This window comes from Octopus bimaculoides, chromosome 25 (genome assembly GCF_046866305.1).
Source record: "Octopus bimaculoides isolate indiv1 chromosome 25, ASM4686630v1, whole genome shotgun sequence".
NCBI lineage: Eukaryota > Metazoa > Mollusca > Cephalopoda > Octopoda > Octopodidae > Octopus > Octopus bimaculoides.
This window is the reverse complement of record NC_142952.1, coordinates 3,959,087-3,984,086: the sequence shown is the minus strand read 5'-3', so window position 1 is coordinate 3,984,086 and position 25,000 is coordinate 3,959,087. Positions and strand designations below refer to the sequence as shown.

At 37.5% G+C, this 25,000-nt stretch overlaps 2 protein-coding genes across 3 annotated transcripts in view; one reads left to right on the top strand and one right to left on the bottom strand.

Moving 5' to 3' along the window:
* Positions 1-8,866, top strand: part of LOC106879810 (uncharacterized) — a 144,404-nt gene extending 135,538 nt beyond the window's left edge. For both annotated transcript variants that reach the window (XM_089341833.1, XM_089341834.1), the window contains exons 7-11: positions 2,799-3,137; positions 4,749-4,944; positions 5,199-5,352; positions 6,574-6,764; positions 8,074-8,866. In XM_089341833.1, the coding sequence (XP_089197959.1) occupies positions 2,799-3,137; positions 4,749-4,944; positions 5,199-5,352; positions 6,574-6,764; positions 8,074-8,665 (1,472 nt within the window). In that variant the 3' untranslated portion in view covers positions 8,666-8,866. The remainder of the gene's footprint in view (positions 1-2,798; positions 3,138-4,748; positions 4,945-5,198; positions 5,353-6,573; positions 6,765-8,073) is intronic.
* Positions 8,867-17,160: 8,294 nt separating this feature from the next.
* Positions 17,161-25,000, bottom strand: part of LOC149131058 (cilia- and flagella-associated protein 45-like) — a 9,318-nt gene continuing 1,478 nt past the window's right edge. Inside the window, exons 3-9 of the mRNA XM_089342073.1 lie at positions 23,888-24,029; positions 23,335-23,490; positions 22,116-22,463; positions 19,569-19,676; positions 18,670-18,977; positions 18,087-18,311; positions 17,161-17,362 (exon numbers count right to left, since the gene is read on the bottom strand). Coding sequence (XP_089198199.1) covers positions 17,227-17,362; positions 18,087-18,311; positions 18,670-18,977; positions 19,569-19,676; positions 22,116-22,463; positions 23,335-23,490; positions 23,888-24,029 — 1,423 coding nt within the window. The 3' untranslated portion in view covers positions 17,161-17,226. The remainder of the gene's footprint in view (positions 17,363-18,086; positions 18,312-18,669; positions 18,978-19,568; positions 19,677-22,115; positions 22,464-23,334; positions 23,491-23,887; positions 24,030-25,000) is intronic.

Sequence of the window (25,000 nt, the reverse complement as noted above, 5' to 3'; positions counted from 1 at the left end):
TTCTATGACTTAATAGTTATAATCACAAACACATTTTCTCTCTCTTTCTCTCTCTCTCTCTCTCTCTCTCTCTCTCTCTCTCTCACACTCTAAGTATACGTACATACATGCATGCATACATACATACGAGTGGACGCTAAAAAGTTCCTGGTTTTGAGTAAAAGAAAATACAGGAGGATCAGTTAATTATGATTTCGTTTACTATATTCCCTTCTCAGGGTCACTTATTTTCAGGAAAAACAAAAGACGAAGGCAGGTGTATAAAGAACAAGCAGATGTATTAGTTTGACGCTCGGGGAAGTGAGAAAGTCTTTTACGTTTCGAGCCTACGCTCTTCAACAGAAAGGAACACGAGGAAATAAGCAGAGAGAGAATAAAAAGAACTTGTGGATTTAGCGATCGACCATATAAATATATATATGTGTATATATATATGTATATATATATATATATATATATGCTGCTAGGAATTGCCACCGACAGATAGTATCAATCTGAAAACCCAATGGAAATACAGTCTTTCGTTCGAGAAGAAAATTGCCGCCATCACCACCAACGATCATGTTCCGTATATATATATATATATATATATATATATATATATATATATATATAGGCATGCCTACACAACTGTGCCCTCCCCCGCTGCCTTTGTCTCCTCATAGCTTTCAGAAGAATGAATACTTTTTCTTGAAATTTTCTTCAAATACGCATCAGATGGTTGTAAATTTCGATTGTATGGGACTTTGCAGCGAATTTTTTTCTTTTTCTTTTTTTTTTTTTCTGTGAGTAGAGGACATAAGTCTCAGAAAATTCACACAAATTGGATTTGTTTCTTCATTACTTTCAGAGAAATGGGCAATTTTTTTCATTAATTTTTATAAAGTTACCTTTCAGATGCTGTATATCGTGATTATATCGGAATCTAATGTGAAACAAAAATTCTTGGGTTCGCACACATACAAAATGACTCACATCACATCCATATCCATAAAAGGAAACCGGAGGTTTTGAAAACATTAGTCATTGTTATTCATAGAAGGCGGTGAGCTGGCAGAACCGTTAATACGCAGGGCAAAACAATGGGGTCGATGTAATTAATTTGCCCCTTCCCTTAAAATTTCAGGCCCTGTGCCTTTAGTAGAAATAATTAAGGCGGCGAGCTGACAGAACTGTCTGCACGTCAGAAGTAATGCTTAGCGGCATTTCGTCCGTCTTCACGTTCTGAGTTCAAATTCCGCCGCGGTCGACTTTGTCATTCATCCTTTCGGAGTCGATAAATTAAGTACCAGTGAAACACTGGGGTCGATGTAATCGACTTAACCCCCTACCCCGCCCCCCAAATTTCAGTCCTTGTGCTTATAATAGAAAGCCAAACTCGATCTAGTAAACCTATCCTTAAAGATTTCCATTCGTGGCTATGTTGTCTTTATTTTTATACATAGTTTATCTAGGACTATGTTTTTTCGATGTATCATTCCTCTTTTTAACATGGTGAAGTGTAGCTTGAGAGAGATTTGGTTACTATTTCTGTTATGTCGAACGACTACATGGAGTCATTTGTGATATAAGTTCGGTCTGGGATTGAAACTGTGACCATGTTACCTCACTTTCTGCTCGAACGTACCCGGAGAACGAGGTGCTTATATTTATGTATTATTTGTTTTCATTTCTTTGGATCGCTGCTTGAAAGTGTTGACATGTCTGTACAATCTGCTATTAAATCTGTTCTCAGTGAGGCATACGCTATACACACGCCTCCATACACTCTTACATAGCTGTACAGCCACGCACACACACATGCGTACGCTCAGAGAAAAATACACATATAAATATATACGCATATTTGTGTGTGTGTGTGTGTGTGTGTGTGTGTGTGTGTGTGTGTGTGTGTGTGTGTGTGTGTACGCACGTCTATAAATATTTACATGAAAAAAACTACGTCAAATGCACACACAAACACATACAAAAAGATACACATAAATGTGTGTGTGTGTGTGTGTTGTGTGTGTGTGTGTGTGTGTGTGTGTGTGTGTGTGTGTGTGTGTGCTGGCGTACATTTCTGTATGCGTGTAGGTATGGATGTATGAATTAAGGCGGGGTTATACGAGCATAGTTTTGCAATAGGAAGAGAAGAAAAAAAGGAAATAGCATGGGAAAGCAGAGAATGTGAGAAATATAGCTAACACAAAGAGTGTGGGGGGGGGGGACATACGATAGCGTTTGAAAGAGAGAGAGAGGGGGGGAAGATGGAGGAGGATAGAGGAGAACATGCTGGAACCAACTGAGAAGGAGGAAGACCGGAAAGACGCTGCTGCCGATGTATTATGGGTCGAGTAAGTAGGAAACCAAAGGCGAAGGTGTATAGCTCAGTGGTTAGAGTGGTTAGAGTGCCCACAATCATGAGATAGTGAGTTCGATTCCCGGTCTTGAGCAACACACTTTATTTCGCGTTGCTGCAGTTCACTCGGGTGTAGAAATGAGTTGCGACGTCACTGGTGCCATGCTGTATCGGCCCCTTTGCCTTTCCCTTGGATAACATCGGTGACGGGCAGAAGGGAGGCTGGTATGCATGGGCGACTGCTGGTTTGCCATAAAACAACTTTGCCCGGACTTGTGCCTCAAAGGGGAACTTACTTGGAAAATTAGATGGGATGGGCATGGCTTGAACGCTTTTGATCATATTCACCTGATTCAAACTAACCTAGGACTAAGCATAAACAATAACAACAACAACAAACAATAAGAACAACAACATCAATATGTATAATTTTTATTTCTTTTTTTTTTCATTGCAGTACAAAAAAGCGAAAAATCCCTCGACGATGAATCGATGAAACAGTTACAACACGAGGTCGATTCCCGGCCTCACCAACTCCAGCAGCAGCAACAGCAACAGCAGCAACAACAGCAGCAACAGTTTCAAACGCAATTGCCCTTCATTAGTAAAGACAGTGGTAACCCCGAACACTTAGTGGCCACAGAAATATGCAAACTCAGCCACAACGCCACTTTCCTCATGGTCACGCTCGGTGCTATTGCCGAATCTGTAAATGTCGGCGGATTTGCCACGTTTTTACCCAAGTTTATTCAGAATCATTTTCACCAAACGCCATCTTGGGCGTCCATGTTGGCAGGTGAGTGCTTCTAGTGGTTATTTCCTCGTCGTGTATGCACCTCTGTGTGTTAAACCGTTAATCCCAACACATTTTTTTTCTCTCTCTCTCTCTCTCTCTCCATCGTTTTTTCTCTCATCTCTTTCTGTCGGAGAGCTTAGGTTCGAAACGTCAAAGACTTGCCCAAGGTGACACGCAGTGGGATTGAACCCGGAACCATGTGGTTGGTATGCAAGCTATTTACCATACAGCCACTTCTGCGCCTATGCATGTATTTGTATGCATTTGTATATGTATGCATATCGTGGCACACCGTTGGTTATAGCGACGAGAGTTCCACTTGATCCGATCAACGGAACAGCCTGCTTGTGAAATTAACGTGCAAGTGGCTGAGCGCTCCACAGACACGTGTACCCTTAACGTAGTTCTCGGGGGAGATTCAGCGTGACACAGAGTGTGACAAGGCTGGCCCTTTGAATTACAGGCACAACAGAAATAGGAAGAAAGAGTGAGAGAAAGTTGTTATGAAAGAGTACAGCAGGATTCGCCACCGCCCCCTGCCGGAGCCTCGTGGAGCTTTAGGTGTTTTCGCTCAATAAACACTCACAACGCCCTGTCTGGGAATCGATCCTCAGACAGCGAGTCCGCTGCCCTAACCAATGGGCCATTTTGCCAGTGGCGGCAAAGTGGCGCAGTGGTTATGTATGCATATATGCATATATATATATATATATATATATATATATATATATATATATATATATATATATATATATATATATATATATGTATATGTCAAGATAGATAGATAGATTAAATATATGTACATATAAATATATATATATATATATATATATATATATATATATATATATATAAACATAATGTACGTGATCCGTATGTGTGTTTGTAAGTGTGCTGTGTGTGTCTGAGAGAGAGAGAGAGAGAGAGCGTTATTTATAACATCAGAAACGCAATACTCTCTCCATCGCAAAATGAAGCGTACATGACCCCCTACCCCATACGCGCGCAGTCACGCCCTCCCCCAAACAGGCTCACACACACACATACACGCTGGCGCACGCACACACACACACACACACACACACACATTGCTTACAGTCTCCCACATGTTGACATGTTTCATACTGAAACATGTACCCAAACATAGATGCTTCGTAATTCAAGCAAAAAAAAAAGGAAATCACTCCACTCGAAGCCTCAGATAAGGTAGAGATACTTGCTCAAAGGTCAACATTCCGCTGACACTAGAAATTAGGTTCCAATACGAATTCTTCACATGGAACTCTATAAATGGTACTTCTTATTCTCTACACCACTTCACCATATCTCTATCTCTCCCTTTTTCTCTCTCTCTCCCTCTCTCCCTCTCTCTCTCTCTCTCTCTTCTTTTTCAATATCGTTATCTCTTTCAATTGAATGCTCGTGGCCTGGTTGGTTAGGATGTTTGGTTCACGACTATCACTACGTGGGTTCAATTCTTGCATCGAGTTGTGAGTTGCTTCCTGGAACAAAACAGTCTTCATTTCATGTTGCATCAGTCTACTCAGCTGTAAACGAGTATGTTTAATTACTCTTCTGATCCTTCTAATGCTATATTCTTTCATTTAGGTATGGTCGTGGTGCCAGCTGGAGCAGCGGGCCAACTGCTGGGCGGTTACCTCAGTCGACGGTTGCAGTTACATGTGAAGGGCATGGCACGAATGTGCATAATTACGTTGACACTGTCGTCTGTGGGGATAGCCGCATTTTGGGCCAGATGTGACTCTGTCCCGGTTGCAGGGATCAGTGCCAGCTACAATGCCAAGTAAGTAATACATACGATATATGTTTGTGGGTGGGATGTACGTGCGTATGTTGTGTTTATGTAGGTCCGTTATATGTGTTTTGTTTGACGGTGCCGTGTTATACAATCCTGTAAATAATAATAATTTCAGGGTTTGTGCCTATAGTAGACTTTATTATCATTGTTGTTGTTGTTGTTGTTGTTGTTGTTGTTGTTTCTGTTGTTGTTACGACTAATATTATTTTTTCTATTTTAATATTATTACGAAATAACAGCAAACAACCGTACGACATCGTGAACCTCACTTCCAAATGTAATGAGTTGTGTCATTGTACAACTGAAATTTATGAACCAGTCTGTTCCCCAGATGGCTTACAATATTTTTCACCCTGTCACGCTGGTTGCACCAAAATCTCAGCAAATGGAGATGTAAGTTAAAAAATGCTTTCCTTTTTATAACTATTTAACTATCTAGCCAACTGAATATGACTGATATATAAGCATACACACACACACATACAAATGCATATAGATATATATATATATAGATAGATAGATAGATAGATAGATAGATAGATAGATAGATAGATAGATAGATAGATAGATAGATAGATAGATAGATAGATAGATATGCAGGGCAGGGAATCGTCAATTAGTAATAAAATTAATAATTAACAATTTTGCCGGGTAGCTCAGTATGAAAAAACCTTTTCGGTAAAAATCATTTATAATCATAAATATATAGGGATTGACAGTAACCTGCTTCTCCAACATACTGAGAATTCAGAAATAGCAGCCAAAGAACTACTGATTCCAAAACTACAAATTATTACTCTAAATTGATAGCGATATTTTTGTCTTCTCTACTGTTTTTTTACTCTTCTCTACTGTTTTTTGTTCTGTGTGTATCAAAAATATCGCTCTCAATTTAGAGTAATAATTTGTAGTTTTGGAATCAGTAGTTCTTTGGCTGCTATTTCTGAATTCTCAGTATGTTGGAGAAGCAGGTTACTGTCAATCCCTATATATTTATGATTATATATATATATATATATATATATATATATATATATATATATAAAGTAATCCGTCGCCATATCGTGATTCATCTATTGTGCCCTCAGTACATCGCAGATTTTTCTGGCTAATATATGTAAATTTATGTCGTGGTCTCTTCAGTATATCACGGGTTTCTGCGACCGATAGGTATTTATATTTTTTTAGATTCTAATTATTTCTGTAGTAGAATAAACATTTTCACGTCTAAAAATTAATAGCGGCACCAGATTAATAACGTTCCCATAAAATTATTCTGGAAGATGGGAACAATAAGGATAGGAGATTTTTATGAGCAAACTCAAAAACGTTTCACATAATCGAAATTAAAGGATATATTATGCATATATATATATATATATATATATATATATATATATATATCCAGGAATCTATTCACCTATCTCACCATCTAGAAATATATATATATATTTACATATATCTATATGAGGATATGCGGAATGTAATGTGCGCGTGTGAGTGTGTGTGTGTGTATTACGGACGGTCTTTCTGCGTATCATATATGTCTGTATGTCTGCATGTGTTTCTCTCTATGCTGTTTACTAAGTTTTTCTTTTATATGTTTATTTTCAGTTTTACATGAACTGCATGTGTGTTGAAAACGCAGTAAACTTTCAGCAAAAGCCGACAGTAGAACCACAGACCGTGTCACGAAACACTTGCGTGCATGACTGCACGCAGATATATTTCTTCCTACCAGCTGTCTTTCTTAATGTATTCTTTAGTTTTATAGCACAGACTCCATTAGTATCAATGGTTCTCAGGTAGGTACCAAGTTGGATTTTTTTTTGTTTGCTTTGTTTTCTTTTACTTCGACTGCGGCCATGCTGGGGCATCTCTTTGAAGGGTTTCAATTGACTAGAGCAACACTAATACTTATTTTTTAAGCTTGGTTCTTATTCTATCAGAAGGCGTAAACAAACAAACACAGGTTATCATGTTGTCAAGATATATATATATATATATATATATATATACATATATACATGCATACATACATGCTTACATGTATGTATGTATGTATGTATGTGTGTGTGTGTGTGTGTGTGTGTGTGTGTGTGTGTATGCCCAATTTCCTCTCAAATATTTGCACGCTCCAGGACTATAGCAGAAAAGCTGTGCAATGGGACTGAACCCAAGACCCTATGATCAGAAAGCAACCTTGTTAACCTCGTAGCCCCGCCTGCACCGACAGTATATTTTTTGTTCTTATTTTTATTTATTTAAGTCTTTATTTATTGTCTGGTCTCGTTAGTAGACAGTTTTGCCATGCTGAAGCACCACATGGAAGGGTAATTCATTAATTGACTAATTAACTCATTTAAGCTGAGGTGGAATATAAGCAGTGTGTGTTTTATTTGGTCAGAGACCCACGCAAAGTATAACAATATTCTTTCAGTATTTTACTGACACCAGTAAAATATTGAAAGAATATTAGACTGCGCCCAGGCTGGAGTACCGACTTTTGAGCCGATTTAATCAATCATATTGATCCCCAGAATCTATTATATCGAGATATATTGATGATACATTCAATCATAACTCCGTTTTACTCATTTTTCTGTGGTTCATGTTCAAGAATACGTATACATCAAGAACACCAAGTAGCGCTGGCGGAGAGTCATCGGTTTCCAACGAATGGAGTATACTCTATTACATGTATTGAGTAAGCTTCCTTGCATTCGTTACTACTGCTGCAAACATACAGCTAGCCATCCGCCACCGCCCCACTATGACCTCTACGTCCACTGGCAGCACCAATTTGTGGGAAGGGGTTATTACCACTACTGCTACTACATTCGCTCGTTGCCAACACAACCTCTAAACGGACGAAGCGAGCACAGTGCCTGGCTGTTTCTGTATAGACTTAAATTTCTTTAAGCCGTTCACTTCCGATGATGGGACTTTGTGCTCGAAATATAAAGATTGCTTAACATACACTTTTCGCTTTATAAGAATCTCTCCGCTTTCATTATCTGTTATTTTACTTCTGTACCACAATGCTTCAAGCAAGCCACAGCGCTCTTCTCCCAGCACATGTTTTCATATCATTATTTTTCTGTTGTTTTCCAGATGCACAGATCAAGACCAAAGAGCTTTTGCTTTAGGACTTAATGCTTTCCTCGTTCGCATGCTTGGTAGTTTGCCGGGCCCACTTCTCATTGGAACAATCATCGACAGGGCATGTTCAGTGTGGCAGTCAACATGCGAAGGAGATTCTTCCTGTTGGATTTACAACGACATAGGACTAGCTGCCAACCTCATCGTGCTAGTCCTTACCCTGCGCCTCGTTTCCATTGTCAGCCTCTTTCTCGCCGATCGTTTTTACAAACCATTAACATCGTCAGCCCCAACAGAAGCACCAACACGGACAACGACGACGACGACGACAGCGGCGTTGGCAGTGACAGGAGGGGCAGGTTCGGGGCCAGGGGTGGTATCTGGAGCAAGGACGGGTCGGGGGGGATCGGGTTTGGAGGGAAACAATACAAATACATATTCGCCGCCGCAGCCGTCGCCACCTAATAAAGACGCTGTTGGTGTTGGCGGTGACCACCACCAGCGAAACAGTGACGTTTATTCAGAAAATTTAGTTATACCAAAACGTTATAGTGTACATATACTTGAAAACGATATACAAAATTATAACCCGGTAGACGTATGATATCAATATGTAATAAACAAAACGAACAAAAGAAAAGAGAAACAAGAAATTTATAAAAACAAAATATACAAGTATACAAATATACAAACAAAAATTCTTTAAAAAAAAATATAATTATCCGGAAAAATACTTTTAAAACAAAAAAATATGGAAACGGAAATGAAGTTATTAGTAAAATTTTAAAGCAAAAAAGAAAAAAAAGATGATGAGGATGATGATGAAAATGGCTGAAAGGTGAAAGTTGTAAGAAAAAAAATTCAGCATATATTTATATGTATATATCTATATATGTATGTATATGTATATACATGTTTATATATATATATATGTGTGTGTATATATGTATATATATATATATGTATGTATATATATATATGTATATATATATATATGTATATAGGAGTATGTATATGTATATACATGTTTATATATATATATATATATGTGTGTGTATATATGTATATATATATATATATATATGTATGTATATATATATATGTATATATATATATATATATATATATATATATATATATATATATATATGTATATGTATATATATGTATATATATATATGTATATGTATATAAATACATATATATACGTGTATGTGTGTATGTGTATGTATGTGTGTATGTATGTTATCAATATGAAGCATGAAAAAGAAAGAATGAAGGGATGAAAGAGAGGTTTCGTTTGTTTTTTATACTCGTTTTTGTTGTTTGTTTGATTGTTTTTGATAATTTTATTTTAAATTTTAAAACAAAAAAGATTTTTTTTTAATAGTAATTTTTGAGTTTTTTTACTTTTTTGATGTGGCGGGCAAGGTAAAAATTCTCAGAGGTAAAATGGAAAAATATCTTCTTTTGGTGAAATTGTGTTCAACTAGAGGTTAAAAAATAAAAAAACGTCTTTCTTCCCTGTAGCCACTGGTCAGTCTGTAGTCAGAGATATAACATATATTTCTTCCTTGCCAATTTCTGAGGAGCCTGAAGCAAACAGTTTCTTCCATGCCAATCTCTGATGAAATAGGGGTAAAAATCACTGCTCCTCTTCCACCTGTGATTAGCCAGTGGTTAAATATCTCTCTTCCATCTCACTCTCTGGTCAACTAGAAATAAAACCTTTAGTTGAGATCTCTTTGTCTAACTCTGACCACCAGGCTTAAAACCTCTGCTCTCATCCAACTTCAGATCAATCACAGGAGAAATCTCTCTCCATATTAATATTTAATCACTCAGATATATAAATATAATTTCTATGTGAATCCAAGACCAAGCAGAGTTGATGGATTTCTTCTTTGTCAATATCAGGTTCACCAGAGACAAAATATCTCTTTTCCATGTATCTATCTTCTATGGTCAGTCAGTTTAACTACAAGTTGTATCCCTCTATTCTTTGTTATTCTCTGGTCAGCCAGAGGTAAAATCGCTACGCTTGTCCAACCCATTTAACCAGAAGTTATATCTCCCTCTTCCTTGCTTGTCATTGGTCAGCCAGAGGTAAAATCGCTAGTCGTCTTCAGCCTTTGATTAACCAGAGGTTAAATCTCTCTTCCATCTCACATTCTCTGGTCAACCAGAGGCGAAATCCCTTGTTGAAAATTCCCTGTCAAACTCTGACCACCTGACGTAAAACCTCTGTTGCTGTTTGTTTTCAGATCAACCAGAGAAGAAATCTCTTTTCCAAATATATCTTCCTTGTCAAAACTCTGGTCTCCAGACATAAAACGTCGACTATTGTCCGACTTGAGATCAACCAGAGTAAAATTCCTTTTCCATACCAATTTCCAGTCATCCAATTATAAAATTTAATTTGCTTGTCAAACCGAAATCCAATAGAGATGAAATTTGTCTAAATTTCAAGTCAAAGAGAGATTAAAATATCTCTCTTCTATGTCTGTTTCTGGTCAGCCAAAAGTAAAAACCATTATCCCTGTTCAGACCGTGCGTAACCAGAGAATATATTTCTTATCCATATCAGTATATAGTAAGCCAGAAGTTAAACCACTCCTCCACTTCGATCTCAGGTAAAACAGAGATAAGCGAAATCTCTCTTCCTTATGAATTTCTAGTCAACCAGATTTGAAAGTTCTTCCTTGCCCTTCTTCCTTCTCAGGTAAATCAGAAAAAAGGCGAAATCTCTCTTCCATGTCAATCTTTGGTTAACCAGATATGAAACGGCTCTTCCTAATCAATCTCAGGTAAACCAGAGGTGAAATGCCCCTTCCTTGCAAAATTTCTGGTTAACCAAAGACAAAATTCTCTCTCTCCTTTCTCAATCTCTGCTTAACTAAAGATTACTTTGTCTCGAATCAGTTTCTGGTCATTTAGGGAGAAAAAAAAACACATTGATTCATGGCCTAACCAAAAAACGCAATGTGGTTTTCATTCACCACTTATAACTAATTGCTACAGTTAATTCCTTATACAACTACAGACAGAATGACCTTGCGAAGGTATGAGTATCACAACATCAACATCCATCCGTTTCTTCCTCCTGCCCTTCTCTGTCCTTTGAACAATTTTTACGACCATTGTATTCGAACACCTGCTACAATCAGCCTCACTACCCGCCCTCAAAATATAACAAAAAAGGACAGAAAGAAAAATGTACATTAAGAGTTATTTGAGCCGAGAATTAATAGGCTCCAGTATGATGTAAGAGGTGTGTATGTTTCCAGTACGACGATTACTCGATACACGGTTTCGATCCTTGCTAGAAACTTTCTCACTTCGCGTAAATCACTAATCTAATACTGCTCAGAAATGAATGAAAGACTCCAAATCAACTAATTAACATATCCCATCCACAACCAACTCTAGTATTAAAACATTATACCGGCTTTTGTGCCGGACCAAAAGAAGATGTTTTTTTTTTAAAGTTTTCAATTTTGTTGTTTGTTATATTTTAAAATATTTTTTTAATTGTTTTGTTTAATTATTTTATTCTTAAAAAAAAGAAAGAAGAAAAAGAAAAGAAAATTGAACAGAAAAAAATATGTTACATAAGAAATACATTGAGAAGTTGTTATGGTTTCATTATTTCTTTTATATGGATGTGTCTGTGAGTATCTCTATGTATGTCTGTGTATATGTGTGAGTGTACGTGTATATATATATATATATATATATACTTATATATACACACATATGTATATACATATATACATACATATATATATATGCATGTATACATATATATATTTATATTTACGTACGTATGTATACATATGCACGTGTACATGTTTGCCAGTGTGTATGCGCATGTACAATATGTAAATGTTATCTTCATGACGCAAATATGAAAACATATCTCGATGTACATAATAGATTTTGCAACGGATAAAGTAAAAACCACCATAAGTGGTATTATTACAAATGTATCAGATTTGAAAGGCATGCAGAAGTCTCATACAGGTAAGAACAATCTTAAAAAGCCGAATATCGAAGCCAATTATAATTATATCATACCTTTGGATCAATACATCTAGTTTCTAGAATTCATTCAGATTTGTATTCCTTCATCAGCGAATCAAGTAATGTGATATTTTATTATTTTTTTTTTGTCCCCCCACTTTTGAGTAAGTTCACTTTTATGACGTGACCAAAAGCTCTGGCACAAAACAAAATTTTAATCCTGCTTAACTGCAAAGATTCGCAAGCCGTGAGTGACCACGTGGCATCGTCTTCTGTTCCCCATGTTATGTAGGTATGTAAAGTAGAGCAACCAAATTCAAGCTTCGTTGAAATAAACAATTAATTGATACTAATGATATGGTGGGCTGTTGCCAACGAGCGCAAACGAAAGGGTCCGAACAAGAAATTTTCGTTCTGAATCTATTTAGAGATAAATGTAATTTTCGCATATATATATATACACTATATATATATTATATATATATATATTATAAATAAATATTATATATATATATATATTATATATAATATAAATATATATATATATATCTTTTAGTATAGCCACAGGCCGACCACAGCCTTGTAAGTGGATTTGGTAGGCGAAAACTTAATGAATCCTGTCGAATATATATATATATATGTTTGTGTGTCTGTGTTTATCTCCCAACATCGCTTGACAACCGATGCTGATGTGTTTACGTCCCCGTAACTTAGCGGTTCGGCAAAAGAGACTAATAGAATAAGTGCTAGGCTTCCAAAGAACAAGTCCTGGGGTCGATTTGCTCGACTAAAAGGCTGTGCTCGAGCATGGCCGCAGTCAAATGACTGAAACAAGTAAAAGAGTAAAGAATATATTATATATACATACATATATGCTTGTATATATATACATGTATGTGTGTATCTATCTATCTATATATATATATATATATATATATATATATATATATATATATATATATATATATATATATATACATGCAAAAGTTGTATACTTTATAAGAATTCTAAATGCGAAATTAAACCGAAAATAGCCAACATTCCAGATAATAATCAATGGTAAAAGAATATTTATGACTAAAACCAGAAGTCCAAAAATAAACCGGAAATAAACTACCACAAAAATAATAACTTCCTTTTTAAGAGCACGTGTGTTTAGAAAGGTTTAACGAAAGCGCTCACATATTAAGAAAAACTTCTTCCCAAAAAAGGTTAGTAACTTCCTCATAAATGATTTAATAACATTTCAAAATTTCTGTTTTTTAAATCACCTTTACACTTCGTGAACTGTAATAAGTAATCCTCATAGATTATCAAATATATATATATATTTGTGTGTGTGTGTTATTGAAAACAAAGAGGAGGATGGAGATTTATTCACATCCAAATCTTTTTATAAAAATGTTTTCTACAGCGTATATAACAATAACCAACATATGTTTCTACTGCACCAACTGCACATTGCTCTGTATGCAATTATGCATCGCTATAATTTCATCTAGGCTCCATCACTTACGACATTTTGAAAGTGAACTCATTCGAACAAGCTTCCAACTTTGGTATTCAGATGAAGGTGGTGGCGTTACTTTTTCGAGCAAACTGAATTCTGGTCTCATAATCCACCTCTGCCGTTATCACAGTTGAACCGTGGTTTATAAAATCTCCTTTCATATCACAATCAATTGTAGTAGCTTTGTTTACATTGCACTGTATGGAGTACATTATTTATTCAGAGGTAATTCATTTATGTTTGAGTTTATAGCCTCAATTAATATTATTATTGTTATTATTACAATTATATTTTGGGGCGGCGAGCTGGCAGAATCGTCAGCACGCTGAGCGAAATACTTAACGGTATTTCGTCTGCCGCTACGTTCTGAGTTCAAATTCCGCCGAGTTCGACTTATCTTTTCGTTGTCGATTAAATAAGAGGGGTATAAGTCATTCCCCTCCCCTAAGCTGTCCTTGTGATAAAAATTTGAAATTATATTTATTAGTATTAATTACATAATATCATAAATTATCACAATCATTATTTTAACTAGCATAATTACTACAAATGGTAAGCTATGTTTATCTATATATATATAGCTCAGGATCGGAAGATCGTAAGTTCGATACCCGGCGCTGCATTGTGTCCTTGAGCAAGACACTTTATTCCACATGGCTCCAGTCCATTCAGCTGGCAAAAATGAGTAGTACCTGTATTTCAAAGGGGCCGACCTTGTCACATTCTGGTGTCATGCTGAATCTCCCTGAGAAGTATGTAATGGGCTACGCGTGTCTGTGGAGTGCTCAACCACTTGCAAGGTTGATTTCACGAGCAGGCTGTTCCATTGATCGAATAAACTGGGACACTCGTCGTCGTAACCAATAGAATACGAGGCTTTTTGTCTGTTTTTTGGATGTACTAAGGTACAAATATTTCTCAAATGGGAGAACCGAACACCTTTGTAGAATAAACATGTATTATTTCAATTGGAATTTCCTTAGGAATAACTTCATAGAACTGACTATGACGATAACGCAAAAAAATGCCATGATTACCTCAAGGATAAGGCGACGATAACAACATCTTTTGCAGGCTGTATGTGATAATCCGCTTCAGATGAATATTAGTACGTATGTACGTGTCCTCCATACTTCATTTACATAGGCAACATAGAGTTGTCACCCTTGCATTGATTCGATGCAAGAGCAGTTAATGTCTAGTTAGTTACCTGTGTGTGTGTGTGTGTGTGTGTGTATGAAACAAATAATAAATGAGTATATGCATATATATGTACAAGTATGTGCATACCTACATCTACATGTATATATAGATGCATATCTGGGTACAGGACATTGCAAACAACACGTAGACAAAATGATAAACAGCACAGAAAATACACAGGCCACATAGAGAACAGTTCCTTCATCAGCTGCCACCATTCTAAAACTAAGAGTTTCGAAGAGTTATTTTCTTCAGCGTACAATTTTCATCATCCCACTACCAAGTATGACATTACCCCTTCCTTCCTTATTCGTCTATCACCCCTTCCTTTCTCATTCATAAACACATGAGTATTATTATAGTAGATTATCTCGGTAACCATGGGAGTTATGAAAAAATACAAAACCCAGCAACACCACTGGATAATTCTACACAATTTCACGCAATTCCACCCAGGTGTTTGACCGTGAATCCCACGACAAGAAAGAATCGCCCATGTCAAATTTATATGTATAGATAATAATATGCATGTTGTCACTGTTGGAATTTGAAATTAGAACGCAAAAAACGGACGACATGCATCTAAACGTTATACTCGACGTCCTAACGGATCTGCCAGCACGAAAGTATGTATGTATGTATGTATGTATGCATGTATGTTTGTATGTGTGTGTGTGTGTGTGTATGTATGTAAACATGGAGCCGAGTCAATCCATTATTTAAAAACATGCGTAAAACAAATGTGTTGTGTCTCACTTTCGTTTGTCCACTCGTGTAAATATGTGTGTGTATGTTTGTATGTGCGTGTGTGTGTGTGTGTGTGTGTGTGCATGTGTATATATATATATATATATATATATATATATATATATATATATATATATATATATATATATATATATATGTATACACAGATATGTATAAATATATATGCCTGTGTGTCTATGCGTGGTTGCATGTATGTATGCATATGTATGTATATATATATATATATATATATATATATATATATATATATATATATATATATATATTTACATACATATATCTTATGTGTGTATCTGTCTCTGTGTGTAAGTCTACTGCACTATGTATGTATCCATGTGTTGATATACATATATACCTATACAAACATATTGAAAATATATATATATATATATATATATATATATATATATATATATATATATATACATATACATATATATATATATATATATATATATATATATATGTTCGTGGTGTGTGTGAGCGCATATGTATACATACATACATATGTATATGCATGTGGGGGGGTTGGTGGCGGCAGAATGTAGGTATGTGGGTGTATGATCATATAGTGTATTGTCTTCGGTTCGGGAAATTCACTGATATTTTAATGAGCTGCTTTCTACTGCCGGCATCGAACCATCCCCCTGGAGTCCAGCAAAGGTCATGGGTGCGTCCTTTCCTGCTCTGAATAAACCAATATAAATAATTGAGAAAATGAACATGAAAACAAGGTATAACATAATTTACTACGAAACACAACATATATATATATATATATATATATATATATATATATATATATATATATATATATATATATATATAATTCATACATATTGATATTAATAATGACACTAATGCGTGTATATATATATATATATATATATGCACTTAAGTATGCGTGTGTATATATGTTCAGTGTATTTCATATTGCAGTGGATATGAACCGAACATTAAGCTCGATGGTTGGAGGTTTTCCCTAGTGCCCAATCATTGGTTCGTTGTAGCCTTGACGTCGGCAGCAATAAGGGAGTATTATAACACAATAAAGAACAAACATAACCAGATTCTTTGTTTGCAAACCACTAATGTTTCAGTTATTTCACCATGGTTGGAGGATACGTACGTACGTACGTACGTACATACATACATTCCAGAAGTTTTTTGTCCTTTTCAGGTGAAATATTAATTTCAATGTACAAAACAAAACTGAATAATGACATACATACATACATACATACATACATACATACATATGTACTACATACGCACATACCTACGTAGATATATATATAATATACATACAAGTACACGTACGTACGCACGTGCATACGTATAGATATAACATACATACATATATACATACATACACACAGATAGATAGACAGACAGACAGACAGACTGACAGAGAGAGGCAGACAGACAGGCAGGCAGGCAGGTAAGCCGGCAGACAGACAGACAGACCGACCGACAGACAGACAGACAGACAAATGGATAGATAGATGGATAGATAGAGATAGATAGATAGATAGATAGATAGATAGATAGATAGATAGACAGATAGACAGATAGATAGATAGATACAATATGAATAATATATAAATTATTTATTAAATAATAATATTAACAATAGTGATGCTGGTTGCGTTGTATATTTGCTAGACGAAGGGGGGCTTCGGAATGTTCTTTTTCCACGTGCCTTCCATGATGCTTCGCATCGTCTCCAATTCCTTGTTCGTTTCGTTCAGGTTGTGTTTCATTTTGTTTAAATATCTGCTCGGGATGTTGGTTTTACTGGAAACAGAAGAGAATCGAAGAGAATCGAAGAGAATCGAAGAGAATCGAAGAGATTAGAGCAGAGAACGGCTAGGTACTGCGTGTGCGCGAGTGTATGTGGGTGGGTGGGCTTGTTTGTGGGAGGTGGAAGGGTGGGTGGGTGTGTATGGGTTGGTGTGATTGTGGAAAGGTGTGTGTGTGTGTGTGTGTGTGTGTGTGTGTGTCTATGTCGAAATGTGTGTATGCGTGTTTATGGATGGGTGTGTTTATGTTTGGGGGTGGGGTGGAGAGATGGAAGGGTGTATGTGTTTGTATGGGTGTGTTTGTGTGCGTGCGTGTGTGGGCGTGCATGTGGAAAGGTGTATGTGTGTGTTTGTGTGTGTATGTGGAAAGTGTATGTGTGCCTATGTTGAAATATGTGCGTGTGTTTATGGGTATGTGTGTGTATGGGTGGAAGGGTTGTATATGTGTGTGTGCGTGCGTGTGTGTGTGTATGTGTGTGTGTGTGTGTGTGTGTGTCTTTCACCTCATCCCACCGCTTGACAGCTGGTGTTGGTTTGTTTGCGTACTCGTAACTTAGCGATTCGGTAAAGGACAACGCTGGAATTGGTACAAGACTACATAGTAAACAAGGCAGACAGTTACTAAGATCAATTTCTTCGACTAAACCGACCTTAAAGGCGGTGCTCCAGTATGGTCGCAATCCAATGACTGAAGCAAGTAAATAAGCAAAAGTCCTTACGCTATTTCTTCCAGCTTCTTCTCTTTGCAATTCTTGATTTTCAATTTGTGATTGTAAAGTTCTTCCTTCAAGCGTTTGCCTTCTTGAAAGTTCAATTTTCTCAGCTCGATTTTTTCTTTTTCTTTCTCTCTTACCTGAGCTTGCACGTCCTTGATCAGTTCACGTGCGCGCGCATATGCGGCTTCTTCCTCTTTCTTCTCCTTTAACATGGCGGCCCTCTGCGCTCTGTTCGAGAAAAGCGAAGACTTATGTACGTACGTACGTACGCATGCATGCATCCATGCATGTATGTATGTATGTATGTAATGTATGTGCATGTGTGTGTGCGTGTGTGTGTACACACATTAAAGACGTATACACATATTCGTGCATATGTGGAGGAGGAGGAGGAGGAGGAGAAGGAGAAGAAGAAGAAGAAGAAGAAGAAGAAGAAGAAGAAGAAGAAGAAAATAAAGAAGAAGAAGAAGAAGAAGAAGAAGAAGAAGAAGAAGAAAATAAAGAAGAAACAGAAAAAGAAGAAGAAGAAGAAGAAGAAGAAGGACTACAACAACAACAACACTAGCACTAGTAGTCATCTACTCACTTCAGAATACTCTCGAATTCCATCCGATCTGTTGCTACTTGCAGCGCCATATTGTTTTCTTTGTTTTTCCGCTGTTGTATTCTGGATTCGATCAGTTCGGCGTCGCTTTCCGCTTTCTTCCTCGCGTCTTCCAGTTCCTTGCGTCGCCATTCTTTTTCCAGACGTGCCATTTCGCGTCTGGCCATTAATGCTTGCTTTTCAGCCTTCGAATCGATTTCCCGCTCCTGCTGGCGTCGCATTTTATTGATTTCAATGTCTTTCTCGCGTTTGATTCTCTCTTGTTCGGCTTCGTAAGCGGCCTCTCGTTCCTGGCGTGAGACAAGATACGTGAGACGTCTTAAGATTGCGGAAAATGTGAGAGCAATGTGTGTGTGTGTGAGTGCATGTGTGTGTGAGTACATGTGTGTGTGTGTGTGTGAGTACATGTGTGTGTGTGTGTGTGTGTGTGTGTGTGTGTGAGTACATGTGTGTGTGTGTGTGAGTACATGTGTGTGTGTGTGTGTGTGAGTACATGTGTGTGTGTGTGAGTATATGTGTGTTTGTGCGAGTGTGTGTGTCTGTGTGTGTGAGTGTGTGAGAGAGTGCGTGTATGTTTGTGTGAGAGCCTGTGTATTTGTATGTGGTGGTGGTGTTACTGATGGTGGTGGTGGTGGTGGTAGTAGTAGTGGGGGTGGGGTGGGTGATGATGGTGGCGGTAGTGGTGACGATACTAGAGTGGTAGTAGTAGTGGTTGTAGTAGTGGTGGTGATGATAGTAGTGGGGGTAGGGTGGTGATGGTTATGATGGTGGTGATGGTGGCGGTGGTGGTGGTGGTGGTGGTGGTAGTGGTGGTGCTGGTGGTTGTCATGATGGTGATGGCGGTGTCGATGTTTCGATATGGTTAGAGACACGTCTTTTACCGCTTTATTTCTCTGGAATTCAAGAATGCGTTCATCCTCCATATCTTCTTGTTTCTTTTGTAAGGCTTTGTGTTTCAGAAGCTGCTCATTGCTTTCCTTCATGGCTTCCTGAAAATATTTAATCAAAAGTCCACATTTATCACCTGTCTTGAGAAATTTACAATACGTAAGATTACTTTATAATTAAATACAGGGTGTTTGCGTGTGCGCATGCGTGTACCCGACCTTTACCGTTATTAGTTTACACTCATCTCGTCCTCTTCAAAACTTCCCAAATATTCAGTGCCATCGTTTCTATACACTCACCTCTTATCAAAAATACCCAATCGTTTACAACCATCGTCACTATAAATTCACCCTGCCCTCATCGGTATTACTAAACTAAATATTACCATGGCGGTGGCGGCGGTGGGGAAAGTGTCACTGTTGCGCAAAGTACAGCGTCTTTCTTACAATAAAAATAGAGCAGACGACAGCTTTCTTTGCTGCTATTGAAAGCTATTGACTTTCTAGTTATTAATCTATGGCAAAAACTAATTTCATTTTCATAATTAGCACACAAAAAATAAATAAATAAATCTATATAGCTAAATTTGAAGACATTTTGAACAAAATTGAAAAACTCCGAAATCTGACACCAGCCATGTGTGTGTGTGCGTGAGAGAGAGAGAGAGAGAGAGAGAAAGAGACAGTGTGTGTGAATGTGTGTGTATGTATATATATATATATATATATATATATATATATAAACAATATATGAGTATATGCATATATATGTACATGTATGTATATACGTTCATCCACATGTACATATAGATACATAACTGGGTACATGACGTGGCAAAAGAACAAGGACAAAAATGGTAAACAATATATATATATGCGCATCTATTAGCACGTGTGTATATGTGTGTGTGTGTGTGTGTGTGTGTTCGCGCGCGCACGTTTGTGTGTGTGTGAATATGTATACATTAAGTCATATTTAGTAAAATCAATAAAAAGAGTGAACTTACAATGGGGATTGGAAGTTCACTGCACTGTTTTTGTTTCTTTTTTGTATCGATTTTAGTAAAGACTTTAAAAAATCTTGCCGTCGTAGACCAATAAAGTCTATTTCGAGTCTATTCGATTAGACATTACGTCACAAGTAATTATGTCATAATAATGAAATTTGAACATTTCCATTTCGCATCTGGAAACGTCGCGATTTTGCACAGCAAATCGCATAAAATTTATTCATAGTTATATACAGGCGCGCGCGCTCACGTACGCACTCAAATACACACACACACACACACATACATGTATACACACATATCTAGCGCTAAAACATAAAATACATGCATAGATGCAGGAGTGACTGTGTGGTAAGTAGCTTGCTTCCTAACCACTGTTTCTGTGTTTGTCCCCCTCCATCGCTTGACAACCGGTGCTTGTGTGTTTATGTCCCCGTAACTTAGCGGCTCGGCAAAAGAGAGACCGTTAAAATAAGTAGTAGGCTTACAAAGAATAAGTCCTAGGGTCGATATCTTCGACTTAAACCCTTCAAGGTGGCTGGCGCCCCAGCATGGTCACAGTCGAGTGACTGGAACAAGTAAAAGATAAAAGATATGAATAAAAAGGGAACTGGGGAAATTGTCGCAGGGAGTGGAATATCCGATGTTTTGGACAGAGACGCTTCGCAGGGAAAAGTTGACGAGAGATAAATTAATGAGAGACAGTAGAGTTTTAAATCATCTCAGAAAAAATTGGCTGCAACTGATAAGGAACGCATGAACTCGGGTAACATCATGCGTAAGAGAAAGAGGTAGGAGAGACGTTGTGAGAGAGTAGGAAAGAGGAATGGAATGAGACGGCGAATACTCAGGCGACGCTGTTTTCTGTGTTGAGAGAAGAGGTGGGCATAAGAGGAATTAGATGTGGCATGCAGGAGAGGAGACATGTGATGCATGTGAGTAGAGACAGCTGCATACAGAAGTGCATGTCTATGAAAGTGGCTGGTAACAGCGGAAGAGGGAGAACCAGAAAGACATCAGATGGAGTGGTGAGGACCGATTTTAGGATGTTAGGGTTTACAAAGGAAATGATAACTGACCGAGATGCCTGGCAATATGAAGTTCTACAGAAGACCTGCTAGAATCGTTGTGTCCCACCCACATGTAACAATAGATGCACTCGTGACCATAAGATCATGGTTTCGCTTCCCGGGACGAATGGTGCATTGTATTTTTGAGCAAAACTTTTCATTTCATATTGCTTTATTCCATTCGGCTGCAAGTGATATCCCAGCAATAGCTGGGAAGTTCACCCTACGGCGGATGGGCGCCCCGTGTAGGGATGAGTCTTTCGATAACAGTCACTCGTTCACCATGGAAACTAAATTAAGTTCCGGCTTTATAGGGGGTGCTATTAAATTAGACATGACCTGGGTCTATACTGGCCGAAACCTATCAAAGTTATATGCCCTAGGCTCCGTTGCAAGCCTAAACTTATAAATGAAGACCAGAGAAAAAAATATAAGACAAACAATGGAGAAAGCAAACGTACAAATACAGCTTTTTGCCTCCGCTTTTTTTCCTCTTCAATTCGCACATCCTCAGCTATCATGTCTTCGAAGTAACGTAGCATTTTGGCGTTCTCTTGTTCTTTGGCCTCTAGTTTCATCAACTTCTCCCATTCTCGTTCGGTGATCTGCTTTCTGATATCTTCAGCAATAAGCTGTCTTAGTTTCTTGCGCTGTTTTACAACGTTGTCTTGGTACTTTAAGTTTACTTCGCAATCGTCCTCCATCAGTTTTCTTAAGCGTTTTTCTTCTGCTACATGTTGTTGTTCTATAACTTGTTTCTCTTTTACCTGAAGATCGTGAGTGGCGTGAGACTTAGCGTCCTCGATTAACTGCAAGAATAACAACGGACAGAGATTAAGAGTGTGGCTTTGAGTAAAAAAAAATCCGTCGCTTACAAAACATGGGTTCCAGCTGATCCGATTAACGGAACAGCCTGCTCGTGAAAGTAACGTGCATGTAGTTAAGCCCTCCACATATATGTGTACCCTGAAGATAGTTCTTTGGGAGATTCAGCGTGTAAAAGTCAGAGCGGGCAAGAAATTAGAGTGTGTCTGTGGGTGACTTTATAACCAAACAGAGCATGGCCCTTTTCATGGACGCGATATTGAGTGGCAGAGAGAGGGATGACAAAACGCCAATGGGCAAGAAATTAGGCCGCGTCTGTGAATCGCCTTGTGACGATCAGAGCGTGATGCTTTTGGTGGGTGGAAGGGGAGCTGCTGCTGCTGCTGCTACTACTACTACTACTACTACTACTACTACTACTACTACTATTACTACTACTACTACTACTACAGTAATCAAAAGATATAAGTGTCAAAATTAGTCATCAACACCCAAGAATATCATCAGACGATTACTGTGGTTCAATCAATCACCAAAACAAAATCACCGCTTATATAACGGTGACACCCATTTACAAGTATCACACGGTGTCAGGACAGGCAGACACACACGCACTTTCTCACTCTCTTTCTCTCTCTTTCTCTCTCTCTCTCTCACCCACACATATTCACATTGACACACACACTGACACACACACAAGCACTCTCACACTAACACACATACACACACGCACACATACACACACACACACACAAACACACACAAACACACAAATACATATACATATACATATACATATATACATATATACATGTATATATATATACAGTAAAAAGCAAAATGGTTTCTACTGACCTCATTGAAGATTTTGATTTCCATGTCTCTTTCAAAAATCCTTTGACTGGCTTCGGTCAATATGGAACTGGCCTTATTATCGCTGACGTCATGTAAATCATAGTCTATCTTGACCTGACATTTCTGCATGTGTTTCTTTCGCTCCGCAACCCCGGCCTAATTAACAAAGATTGAATTGAATTAAATTAAATTGAATTAGGAACAGTCGTGTATATATACATGTACGCTGGCTCACGCATACATACATATATAGACTTAAATTTCACAATAAAGATACATATATATATATATATATATACATATATATTACATATGCGTGTGCGTGTGTCCCCGTTTGTGTGTATGTGTGTACGCAAGCGCATGTGTGTGTATGTGCGCGTGTGTCTGCGCGCATGTGTGTGCCCGTGTGTGTGTGTGTATGTGCGCATCTGTGTGTGCGTGCAAGCGTGCATGTGTGTCCGTGTGTGTGGGTATGTGCGAATCTGTGAATGTGTGTGTGCTTGCATGTGCGTGCGTGTGTGTGTGTGTGTGTGTGTTGTCAAATCAATCTTACCAGCTTCAGTTCCTGCTCTTTGACCAGCCTCTCTTCTTCGATCTTCAGCTTTTCCGCCATGTTTCTACTGTTCTCCTTGATTCGCTCATATTCCGCCGAGTCCAGGGTGATAGCAGGGCGTTCAACATGTTTTCTAGGAATACTGAATAATAAAATAACAATAATAATAATAATAATAATAATAATAATAATAATAATAATAATAATAATAGCAGCCCACGATCAATGCCTACCTACATGAAACCTACCAAGCCAACATATTAAAGAACGGCAGTAACCCAACATGTCGAGTATGTAAACAACAAAATGAAACCATTGATCATCTTGTCCCCATGTGCAGTCTTCTTGCGCCTGCAGAGTATCTCAACAGGCATGATAGAGCAGCACAATATATTCACTGAGTAATTTGCAAAAACCTGGACCTGTCCCATGATAAAAACTGGTGGGAGCACAAACCATCTCCAGTGCTTGAAAATGATCATATCTCACTCCTCTGGAACTTCACCATTCAAAATGGCAGAAAGATAGATGCGAATAGGCCAGGTATTATATTCAAAGACTTCAGACAAAAATCATGCCTCCTCATCGATATGACTGTCCCAATCGATATAAACGTATTTGTCATGACCTACCAAAAACTGAGCAAGTATAAAGATTTTGAAATAGAAATTGGCAAAATGTAGAACCTCAATACTAAAACAATACTTGTTGTCATAGGTGCCCATGGAATGATAGCAAAAGGGGTTGATTGCTACCTAGCTCAGATACTAGGAAACCCCAAAATGGCAGAAATTCAAAAGATAGTGCTCATGGGAACTGCCCATATCCTACGTAAAATACTGTCTATGTAATCTCAAAGTCTAAAACAAACTCATAATTTTTTTGTTTACTTAAATATTCTCTAGAACAATACTTTGTACAAAACCAAAGATATGACACCCTAATAATAATAATAATAATAATAATAATAATAATAATAATAATAATAATAATAATAATAATAGTTTAATGATTCTTTCTACTAAAGGAATAAGACCGAAAATTTGGGGATAGGGAGGCTGGTCGATTAAACCGACCCTAGTATTTTACTGGTACTTTATTTTGTTGACCCAG